Source organism: Hyaena hyaena, unplaced genomic scaffold (assembly GCF_003009895.1).
Source record: "Hyaena hyaena isolate Hyena2069 unplaced genomic scaffold, ASM300989v1 scaffold_1124, whole genome shotgun sequence".
Classification (NCBI taxonomy): Eukaryota; Metazoa; Chordata; class Mammalia; order Carnivora; family Hyaenidae; genus Hyaena; species Hyaena hyaena.
Window position 1 is genome coordinate 275041 of NW_024081758.1, and position 11936 is coordinate 286976.

Genomic DNA, 11936 nt, shown 5'->3' on the forward strand with positions numbered 1-11936 from the left:
AGTGACCCGTCCAGTTCACACAGCTAATAAGTGGAAGAGCTGGGATTTGAACCCAGGCAGAGCCACAAAATCCCAAGCATCATGCAACACTTTCTATCCTCCTCATCCATAATGTGGTGGGTTTTTTCACTTATTTGAATCTTTGCCATTTTCAGTAAAATTTTTATAGCTTAAAAATAAGACTCTACACAATTATTTTGTTTGAGTTATTTCAGGATACTTTCAACATTTTTGTTTGTTTTCTGGGTTTGTTATTGTTATATGGATATAGGGTGGAGTTCTTAAAATGATCTATTCTGATGATTACTGATGAACTTTAACCTTGTCATTTTTCATTACTATGAGTAGAGCCATATGTAAATTTAAAAGCACATTAATTCTACCCACCTCTAAAAGATAGTGAGAACCTTGTGCAGTCAATTCTGCTCGCTCTTGTCACACTGTCTCATGAGCAGAGAGTGGGATGTGGGCCGAAGCGTCTGGAGAGGAGGCAATGCCGGCGGTTGGAGTCTAACTGGAAAGAATCCATGTGTCACGCGAGGGAATTTGGACTACTTCCAACAGAAGGTTTTAGGCAAGAAAGTGCGATAATTGAGTTTGTTTTCACAAGTATGATTCTTGCCTCATTTTGCAGGGTGATTTGTGCTGGGGAATGCTGGTGGGAGGGAGAGCAGTCAGGGTGCCCTGGCACTATTGCAGGTGAGAGAGAATAACAGTGAGACCTAAGGCAGTAATGGGAAAAATAGAGGAGAGGGTGTGCCGATGTAAGAAACAAGGTCAGGGAGAATCAGTAGTCCTGGGTTAAATGTTGCAGAAGAGAAAGAGAGAGGAGTTGAAGTTGTCACCCGAAAGACAACTTCAAGTGAAACAAGTTGAAACAGGTTTCAAGTGAAACAGGTAGTATGGGAACCGGGGTGGATGGGCAGAATGTAGTGGGGAAATAAGTTTGGTAGTGGTTTGGCGCAGGTGGAGAGCCAGAATGGTAGCCACGGGAATGTCAAAGCATAATATAAATGCTAATGAGATCTGAAATGTGAAGCCTTCCAGTAAAGTGGAAAGTAAGGTTTCATGAGAGGTTTTTATGGTTTATATGGGAGCATGATTGTGAATGGAACCAAGCACTTCAGTGTTACTGGCATATAAAGAGTATTTGAATGGGCACCTGGTGGCTCAGTTGGTTAAGCAACTGACTCTTGATTTCGACTCAGGTCATGATCTCATGGTTTGTGAGGTCAAGCCCTGCACTGGGCTCTGCACTAACAGTACAAAGCCGGCTTGGGATTCTCTCTCCCTCTCTGCCCCTCCCCTTCTCTCTCTCTTTCTAAAAAATAAATGAATAAACTTTAAAATATATATCAAAAAATAATAAATAAATAGTATTTGAAGCCAGAGAAAAGGGTGAGGTCAGTCCAGGTAGAGTTCCCATCTTTAGTAAAAAACATACAGGACAATCGGTTAAATCTGAATGTCAGATAAACAGCAAATAATTTCTTTAGGGTAGCCCATGTAATGTGTAGGACATACTTATCCTAAAAGTTATTTATTCATATGAAATTCAAATTTAACTGGGCACCAAGTACTACATGTGACAGCCATAACGCAGGCTGCAAACACGTGCCTGCAGCGGTAGGAAGACCATTTCACAGGTCGAGGGGGTGTGTGAAGCATGGTGGCCGGGGTGTAGGTGGCCAGCAGGGAGCAGCTGTGTCTGTTCCCAGAAGACAGCAGCCGCAGAGCTCTGGACGCCAGTATTGTAATGTTTCAAAACATAATTTTAAAAATGTAGATTTTTAATGTGGAATATCCCAACTTTATTTCATATTTTTTGATGTTTTTATTTTTGAGACAGCGAGAAAACACTTGCCGGGGAAGGGCAGAGCGAGAGAGAGGCAGGAACTGAAGAGGTCTCTGCACTGACAGCACAAAGCCTGCGGCGGGGCTCAAATCCATGGGCCTTGAGATCATGACCCGAGCTGAGGTGGGACACTCCGTCAACTGAGCCTCCCAGGCGTCCCTAGAATATCCCAGGTTTTAAAAGTGGACAGCACTTTAAAGAAAGAAAAAAAAAAAAAACATTTTGAGGCACAGACAAAGCAGGTCAGTCGGGTCCAAAAGGCATATCGGCTACTGGTCTGCAACCTCTGGTCTAATGGCTAAAGGGGGCGGGGCTAGAGAGCAGATTTTTACCCCATAACTTACCGTGCTTGGGCCTGGGAAAGGATGGCCGCAAAGGACTGGTTCTCTCATGCAAAAGGTCAAGTGATTGCTCTGACTGAGACACCACCGTCTTGCCCCTGGGGGCCCGGACAGACCCCGCTGGCTACTCTCCTTGGCGCCAGGCGATGGACAAAGCCCACCGGGCTACACCTGGTGCTACCTGCTCTCACAGGGCCCGAGGACCATGAGGCTCTTCTGCCCGCGTCTCAGGTAACAGGGCCGCAGCCGCTGGGGCCCAGCAGGCTTTCACCAGAAAATTGTGGGCGGAAACTTCCCCGGGGTTTGCTCTGAGCCGTCTTGAGGCTTCTCAGCTTCAGATGCAAAGTGAGTGGGTGTCTCTTTGAGAAGCAGAAAGAGAGAACGAAAGAGAGGTGTTTCCCTTGGCTCTGGAAACTCTATAAAGACCGAGCGGGCTTTTCTTCCCTGGAGCAGTGAGAAACAGCGGGTCCCGGCCTTGCCATCTTCGCTGGGGGCCAGCCCGAGGAACAGGCTGCCATGCAGCAGCCCCTGAATTACCCGTACCCCCAGATCTACTGGGTGGACAGCAGGGCCAGCTCTCCCTGGGGCTCTCCAGGGTCGGTCCTCCCGTGTCCGTCCTCTGTGCCGGGAAGGCCTGGGCAAAGGAGGCCGCCGCCGCCGCCGCCGCCACCAACACTACCACCGCCGCCGCCGCCGCCGCTGCCCCCACTGCCATTGCCACCTCTGAAGACTAGGAGGGACCACAACACAGGGCTGTGTCTCCTTGTGATGTTTTTCATGGTTCTGGTGGCCCTGGTTGGACTGGGGCTGGGGATGTTCCAGCTCTTCCACCTCCAGAAGGAGCTGGCTGAACTCAGAGAGGTAAACCGCTGTGTGGACTGCTGTGCCCTGAAGCCAGGTGCTGGGGGTTGGGGTTGGGGGGACGGTAAGTCAGCTCTGCTGCTGCGGGCGGGAGGGGGAGGGGACTGCCGGGCCTACAGGGATCATGGTCTCACTTGCAAAGTATTTAAAAAAAATTTTTTTTAATTAATTTTTTTATTTTGAGAAAGAAAATGGGAGGGGCAGAAAGAGAGGGAGAGAGAATCTCAAGCGGACTCCATGCTGTCAGCGCAGAGCCCAGCGCGGGGATTGAACTCTTGAACCCTTGAATCCTGAGATCACCACCTGAGCCCAAACTAAGAGTCAGATGCTTAATCGACTGAGCCACGCAGGCGCCCCGCAAAGTATTTTTTAATGCTTTTTTCTTGTCTTAGAAATGGATCATTCTAGGGGTGCCTGGATGGCTCTGTCAGTTAACTGTCCAACTCTTGATTTCGGCTCAGGTCAGGATCTCACAGTGAGTGAGCTCAAGCCCCATGCCAGGTTCTGTGCTGAAAGTGCAGAGCCTGCTTGGGATTCTGTCTCTCCCTCTCTCTGCCCCTCCCCTGCTTGTGCATGTTCTCTCTCCCTCTCTCCCTCAAAATAAATTTTAAAAAACTTAAAAAAAAAAAAAAAAGAAATGGATCATTGTAGTGATCCTATTCTGTAAGCAGAGAAATGGAGACTCCAATGACTGAAAGAAATACTTTCTATCTTGGAAAGGATCAGGGCCAAAACACGTCTGGAAGTTCTGGTTCTTTCTTTCTCAGTGGGCAAGTCAGCCTGCTGACCTCCTCCCTCCCTAGAGCTTAGTGATTCAAGAAAGAAAAGGAACTTTGAGGTCTTGCTTAGAGGTGAATCCGCTTAAATGACCAAGTTAAATTTCCTTGAGAATACCTAAAAATATTAGAACTATTCCAAATCACAGAACAGAGGCATGGTAAGACACAATTGCATGGCCAAAGTCCGAGTTAGGAGAAGTTTTGATGTATTTAGATTCCCTTCTCAAGTTTATTTGGTATGTTTGACAATTTTGCATCCTTAAGCATGAAGAACCTCATTTTTATCATATATTTTTTTCCTTTCCCTCTTTTGCCAGTCCACCAGCCAAAAGCATATAGAATCGTCTTTGGAGAAGCAAATAGGTGAGTTCTTTCATGCATTGTAGTTCATTCATTTCATGCATTTCATTCATTGAGTTTCTAAAGATAGTCCTCACTGCTAAACCATGTTGGTGGGATGCCTTGAATTCCATCCCATTCTTTGATATTTATATACCTCAAAAAGAATCCTGGTTAATTCTGAATCTTCAGTCATTTTGGTTCCTTGAGCTGCCCTAACTATAAGGTGAATTTAATCATTCAAAACCAATATAACTGAATATTGCACACAATTCAAAATAATTTCCATTTGGCTTTGGGAAGAGACACACATATACAGCTTTTGCCCCCTGGGCAGCTGGCTCCAGGCCTGTCCCCTTCCTCAGGTCTCCTGTTTTCCATGAACAGGGCAGTGGCTATAACTCCTAGGGAGGGGAGCAAAGGTGAAGGAATAGACAGAGGTTTCTGGGAAAAGTCTTTCCCTCTTTAAATTCTCTAAGAGATTACTCAGGAGTCAAGCTTTATTTACAAAATTTTTGTAAGGTATATTTAAGCTTTTACTTTTATTTTTATTTTATTTTTTTAGAGAGAGAGAGAGTATGAGCAAGGGAGGGGGGTGGAGGGAGAGAGAGAGAATCCTAAGCAGGCTCCATGCTCAGTACAGAGCCTGACTTCGGGGTTGATCCCATGACCCTGGGATCATGACCTGAGCCAACATCAAGAGCTGGATGCTCAACTAACTGAGCCACCCAGGTGCCCCTAAGCTTTTTAAAAAGTAGGCCATGAATCATCCACATTGGGCTGTTCTTTTGCATTCACTGGCAAACTTGGGGAAAGACCTTAGGCATTTTTCAAAGGCTGGTCCAGCTTCCTCCACAAAGGCAATCATGAGCTACCTTCAATAATAAAGGGAAGTCCTTTATGTGAGATTCAGAACAATGAATAAGATGAAAATGTTTAACACTGACCTTGTGCAGTTTTGGGACATAGTCTGGAAACTGTGAACAGCTAGATTTTGGATGCTGTGGTTCGTTAAACTAAGATTCATTGAACTACAGATTTGGTTAAGAGTCGGAAGGGAGCTTGGAGCAAATCTGATCCAGTCATCTCATTTTCAGAAAAGAAACAAAATACCAGACAGATTATGGGCTATGCCCCAAACTACCAGTGTGAAACTGGGACCAGAAGGAAAGGAACACAGGCTCCTGATCCTTTATCAACCATAGAACTTTCTAGTATATTGACTGGTGCCTTATGAAATAGGGAAACTTCCGACTGTCTAGCATGGCCATGGAATGAGAAATAAAGATGAGAAACAAGATGCCTCTGCAAAGACAATAGGTAAATCTTGTCCTTGGAAATTGGGGAGCAAACAGAAGGCAGCACTGGCCATCCAACGAGGGGAGCCTGTTTCCAATTTTTCTTACATGCTTATTGTAGGTAACCCAAGTCATCCTACTGCCCCAGAATGTAAGCTCTTTAGGAGGCATCCTTTGGATGCTCTGGTCTCTCGTTCTTAGGTCCAAGTCCCTAAGTGTTAGAAAGTCCAGGTATATTCAAGCAGAGTAGAAATATTTGTTAGAAAAATGAAACCTTTGGAGGATTTCTAAAATAAAATAGCTTTGAAAATCAGTGGAATGTGGCTGGTGAAACACATCTCTAATTACTCATCTTTCACCCACTCTCTGGGATCATCTTAGTGGCAAAAAGTCAAGTGAACAGATGAGTCAGGTCTACCTATTCCAGTAAACAAGTATCTTCTTTAGATCAACTCAGATGGACCAGAGATTGGTGAATTATCACATGGAAATCAAATTAGCAACTTTATTAATAAGATAAGAGATGCAAATTAAAACAAGAGGATACCCATTTTCATCCATCCAATTAGTAAAGATAAAAAAATGAGATTGACAAAACTGTGAGAGAAAGTTTGCTTAAACATTAGTTGACATCCAGGGAACAGGTAAATTGCTATACCTTTTCTGAAGAACAGTTGGAAAAATGTACCAAAAATTTAAAAGTGCTCATTTGCTATGTAATCTCATCAAGAATTTATTTTAATAAAATAATCAGAGATATACCCCAAAACTCATAGATAAGGATATTCATCCTTTCCTTATAAGGCTGTTTATAATAAATGAGTCAGAAGAAACTTAAATGCCTCTTAATGGGAGATTAAATACATTATGGTGTATTCAGAGGTCCTAATACTTTATGGATTTTAGATAACTAAAATCCATATGTTAGAAGGACACAATGCCATGGAGATTGCGCATTCTGCATTGTTAGATAAAAAGACAATACAAAACAGCATGCTTAGATTACTATTGGCTATATAAGTGCATATGCATATTTTTTATTCTTAGTAAAGAACTAGAAGGACTTATACTTCAACATATTAACAGTGAAGTTAATATGGGACGTACTATAATAGATTATTTAAACATTCTTATTTACTCCTTTTTCACTTTTCATTTTCACACAGTTAACTCATTAAGTCTTTTATTCATTCACAAATATTCTTGGAGTGCTTCTTATGTGCCGGGTTGGGTACTGGGTATTGGGTGATGACTGAGAACAAGAGAGACAAGGGTCCTGCCTGCACAGAACTTTTAGTACGCTGGAGAGGATAAGCAAAAGCCAGCAAGCCATGGCATAATTTCAAATTGTAATAAATGCGTTGTAAGATAGTGGTCTGGAAAGTCCCCTCTGAGGAGGTATATGTGTGTGTGTGTGTGTGTGTGTGTGTACATGCATGTGTATGAGTGTTCATGTGTGTCAGGTGTGGTGGTAGGATAGGGGAACACATTCCAGCAGTGAGAATTGCATGTGCAAAACCCTGGGGGCAGGAAACATTCATCACTGAAGTGTAGGATATATTTCCAGTTTATTTTAATATTTATCCAGCAGATACTTTTATTGAGTACCCTTTGTGAGAATAACACTGTACAAGGCTCTGCGAGGGATATAAAGATATGCAACATGTGGTTCTCTGTTCCATTTCCTGTCAGTACTTGGTTGAATGCCAGGCGAGTTGCACAGATGGTTTGTGGTATAGGAATGTAGAGGAGACTCAGTTTTGCCTTTCCTGTTCGCTAACACCTCATTCATGGTGGGAGGTCTTGAGTGGCTAGAGAGGTAATGATTAGTCAGGTAGTTCTCAGTTGACTGGGACATTCTCATGCCATATGTGAGCTTTATAGGCTAATCACAAGGAACTTGATGTAGATGAGTCCCTTTCTATGAATCTTTCCTGAATGCCTTAGCCGAATTCATTAGCTAAGTGGTAGCTTGGTTTGATTAAAATATTTGAAGTCAGAGAAGTAATGTCTACTTTGGGAACTATTGTCTACTTTAACTCCTCCAATTGCATTTAACAAATATTTACTGGTCATGTGCCCTGTGTTAGAAAATGAGCTAAGTACTCTTGTAGATTAAATATACAGTAGGAAATTTGCCATTTATTTGAGGGGAATAAAACAAGTTATACAGGTACCACAGAAATGGGGAGTCAGAATTGACAAGAGAGGTGAAGACAGAGTGATTCTAAGTTTCAAAGGAGGGAGAAATATTTGATTAAAAAGTAGGACAGTTTCTCAAAGAAAGAGGTGTTTTAGGTGGTATTTAGAGGGTTGATAGGAATTTTCCAGAAGGATCTGTTTGGAGGGGATTTGGGGCAGACGGAACAGCATGAGGAAAGGCACAGGGGTTGGAAGCTGGGTGTGTGCAGGTTACATCAGAACTTGTGTTGTGCTGCCTTAGCCAGTGTGAGCAAGTAGAGCAGATGAGGCTGGTCAGACAGGCAGAGATTATGTGGCCGGGGAAACTTTTACACAATTAAACATTCAATGAGGCGTTATTCAAGGCATTTGAGATCTGAGGATGATGAACTTGGGTGGACAAACACCACCTGGGGGGAGATCTAGTAGCCAGAAGGTGAAATCACAGTCTTCCAGGAGGTGAAATCACAGTCTTCTTTGGCCTCTGTCCTGCGGATTGCTAGAGACAGCAGAACCAGAGTAGAAAAATCCCAATTTGGAGTCAGGAGACCTGAGTGTCCATCCTTCTCTGATATTGAGTAGCTGGGTCATTGTCACCCAACTTTAAGCTCATTTAGCCACCTATATGGTGGGACAATAATCTCTACCTCAAAGGGATGTGGCAAGTTCAAATGCAGTAACTGATATGATAGCTCTTTATAAATCAACCTTTTTATTGTTTTATTGTAACATGATACTTTTTGCATATCTCTATTTCCATTTGGTTTGTTTTTGACCTCTTTGTTTCTGAAATACATGTTCCTGTGAGTTCTACAGTTTGGATTTGCATGATTAATATATGTCAGAGTATTGTCATTTATGTTTTTAAAAAATCACTCTTATTTAAATGACCTGTTCAGAGTCCCAACAAAATAATGATTGGTGTCTCATTTTTATATATATCTTTCATCTCTCTATGATACAGGTCAACTCAATCCACCCTCTGAAAAAAAGGAGCTGAGAAAAGTGGCCCATTTAACAGGTCTGTATCTGGAAGGTACATAGGGTTTGGGAAAGCCTTTGACAGAAAGCAGCATAGCTGGTTGGGTACTGTGCTCTGAGGGAGTTGTTACTTTTCAGTGACAGTATTTAACACCTAAGAATGGTCCTATCTTTCTAGTCAAGTCACACATAGACTGGACCCCTACTGCAGTCTAGGCCATGTTCTGAACTAGAGAAATGGTGGTCCATGAGGATCCTACTCTTCAATAATTCCAAAGAACCTTATGGGATTTGGGGCCTGGGTACAAGAGGTGAGGTCTGGGAAGGTGGGGAGTAAGTGCTTTTCTGGTTTTCTGGAAGAGCCTCACTCCGCTTTCCGCAAGAATAGTACTGGGAATGAGAAGAAAGGCCCAGTCCTGGCACTGGAGGACTTCCTGCATGTGGTCACGTAGTGGAGTGAAGTGATTTGATAACAGTGTGGTGCGGGCATTCCCAGGGTGTAGTCCATTAACATCGGAAAGTGGAAAAGTATCACAGAAACTGGTGTCACACCGTCCCTGGAATTATTTAGGCAGAGGCCATAGAATGATCCAGTTTGGATCTACAGACATTTTTGGAACACATGTTGTGTGCCAAGTCTTGGTGACATGTAGATAAATAACACATGGTTCCTGCCTTCAAGGAATTTAAGATCAAATAGAGAAAGACAGATACATAAGCAATGATTTCAGTACTGGAGAGTGTTCTCTGATTAAGGTATGTATATACTGCTATCGGGACACAAAAGAAAGGGAATTTTAGCCCCAAGTGGGGGACTGAAGGCTCCTTACTGTAGGTAAAGAGTTGGCCCAGGTGATCCCTAAAGATTCTTCTCAACTTTAGAATTTCAGAGTTCCTTAGGTTTGGCTTTTCTCCTCACTGTGGGGATCTTGAAGCCTAGAAGTTTTGGTGTTAGTTCTGAATACTGTAGCATCTTTGTTCCAGAGAGCTAAAATAATCTCAACAATATCCCATTGTAATTGATTAGCATATATTTTATTGTCCCAGTTGTGTAGATGATAAATTGAAGCAGGCAATTTAATAGAGGTGTTGAAGGAATTCGGTGATGGATCAAGTCTGACCCATTGGCCAGTTCTATATGGGCTATGTCACTTTGGTCATCCGCTCAAGGAAAGGCCCACAGTTTTGCCTTAGAAGCTTCATTTGTTGGGTGCATGAGCATTCCTGGCTGAATGGTCCTCTCTGATTTGATTTCAGGCAAGCCCAACTCGAGATCCATCCCTCTGGAATGGGAAGACACATATGGAATTGCCCTGGTCTCTGGGGTGAAGTATAAGAAGGGTGGCCTTGTGATCAATGATACTGGGCTGTACTTTGTGTATTCCAAAGTATACTTCAGGGGTCAGTCCTGTAACAACCAGCCCCTGAACCACAAGGTCTATATGAGGAACTCTAACTATCCCCAGGACCTGGTGCTGATGGAGGGGAAGATGATGAACTACTGCACTATTGGCCAGATGTGGGCCCGCAGCAGCTACCTGGGGGCAGTATTCAATCTCACCAGTGCTGACCATTTATATGTCAATGTATCTGCACTATCTTTGGTCAGTTTTGAGGAATCTAAGACATTTTTTGGCTTATATAAGCTCTAAGAAAAGCACTTTGGGATTCTCTCCATATGATTCCTTGTTACAGGCACTGAGAATATGGTCGTGAATGAGAGTCTTCTTAAGCCCACTTGAAGTCAAGTGAGAAGTCATGAGCCAAGTAGACCTTGAGATCACAAGGCCCAGCAGGTCTACAGTTCCTCATCTCCCTGTAGATGTCCATCTGTCTGGTCCACATGCCAGATAAGAGGGGAAATATGACTGAAGAGCATGAGACTCTCGCTGCCATATGAAGATGCAGAGGCAGGAAGAAGCAGCTACCAGGGTGTTCTGCACTCATCTTAAGTAGCCAAAAGCACTTTGGCACATTGGAAAAGACAATTAACTCACCTCTTGGGGTGAGTTTACTGTCTACCTCAGAGGAGGCTGCCTTTCAGATATATGGATATGACATGAGTGTATAAAGGATGGAAAAAGAGGACTAGGTTGCATGATAAGCTAAAGAGATGGAAAGGCCAGTGTCCCATTGGCAGCATCTTTATTTCTAAATGCATAGCCTGAGCCACCAGGTGATGCTAACAGAGAAGAAAGGGGGATCTTTTGGGAAGTTGGTCTATTCCCTACGCCGCATGTACATTTTCAGTGCAATTGTAGAGGTATGTATGTGTGCACGCGTGCATGTGTGTGTGCACGCATGTGCATGTATTCATATGCATGTGACTAGAAGAGTTACATAAGTAGAGACAATGTGAAGATTGGGAAGAACATGTAGGAAAACATGGGTTGCGCAGTGGTAGATTTTGAATATTTCTTGGCAACTATCTCAGCTGTCCTCAAAATAGTCCTCAAGACTCTTTGAATGTCAGCTATTGATGCTGTTTTCCTATAATATAATCAGTATTTATATACATTTTGTGTATTTTAATGAAAAGAATACATGTAATAAACATTATATTTTAGCATACGGATAAACATTATGAATGTGTTTTTGGAAATCACTAAGATTTCAATGTTTTTCCTTATTATTTCTTTCCTCCATGGCTTCCTCACTCATTTTGACTTAAGGCCAAGTTAAGAAGAACTCACTGGGGTGAGAAGAACTGTGGAGCAAATCTGTCATTGCCAGACACCTTTCTCTCCCAGCCTCTCTCCTGTTATCCAAAGTTTCCATTACCTATACTATACTGTTAAGCTCACCCAACTTGCAGTAGATTTGATGACAACTTCCCCCCAACCCCCAGGGAGCAGAGCCATACCAGAGTGGAAAGGGAAAGACTCTGGACTGAAAAAACTGAATTTGAATCTTTGTTCCTCTACTTACTAAGTAAGTAGTACTTCCATTCACTAGGAAAGCCACTTGACTTCTCTTGGATGAAAATGGCTTATATGTACATAAAGTATTGATTCATGGCATCTGTCTAAACAATGGCATGTGAGAGGCACTTCATGTTCCAGAAGACGTCACTAACGTGAGGGATCCATCCAAACTCCTGGTTTCTTAAATGGTCCTGTTCTTCACTCACAATGACTTTTTCCTATTTTCTTTTCAACTACTCACTACCATGGCCTCTCTCTAGACTTTGCCATTGTCAAAAATTATGGTATTTCCTTTACAATTTGATTTCGGATATCTTATTTTCACAATATCACCTCCTATTATTCAACTCAATTGCTTCAACATTTTCTCTCCTAAA

The 11936-nt window shown here is 42.8% G+C and overlaps 1 protein-coding gene across 1 annotated transcript; it reads left to right on the forward strand.

Annotated features, from left to right (window-relative positions):
• The first annotated feature begins 2434 nt into the window (after positions 1–2434).
• Positions 2435–11169, forward strand: FASLG (Fas ligand). The gene is made up of 4 exons (XM_039222421.1): positions 2435–3057; positions 4154–4199; positions 8619–8675; positions 9893–11169. The coding sequence occupies exons 1-4, from the start codon at positions 2713–2715 to the stop codon at positions 10285–10287; spliced, it is 843 nt and encodes a 280-aa protein (XP_039078352.1). The 5' UTR covers positions 2435–2712; the 3' UTR covers positions 10288–11169.
• The last annotated feature ends 767 nt before the right edge of the window (positions 11170–11936 follow it).

Excerpts from the sequence above, each read along its gene's own strand:
- FASLG (XM_039222421.1), top strand. The coding sequence starts at position 2,713 with ATGCAGCAGCCCCTGAATTACCCGTACCCCCAGATCTACTGGGTGGAC. Across the intron at positions 4,200-8,618 it reads GTCTTTGGAGAAGCAAATAG|GTCAACTCAATCCACCCTCT; the intron begins GTGAGTTCTTTC and ends TCTATGATACAG. Across the intron at positions 8,676-9,892 it reads AAAAGTGGCCCATTTAACAG|GCAAGCCCAACTCGAGATCC; the intron begins GTCTGTATCTGG and ends ATTTGATTTCAG.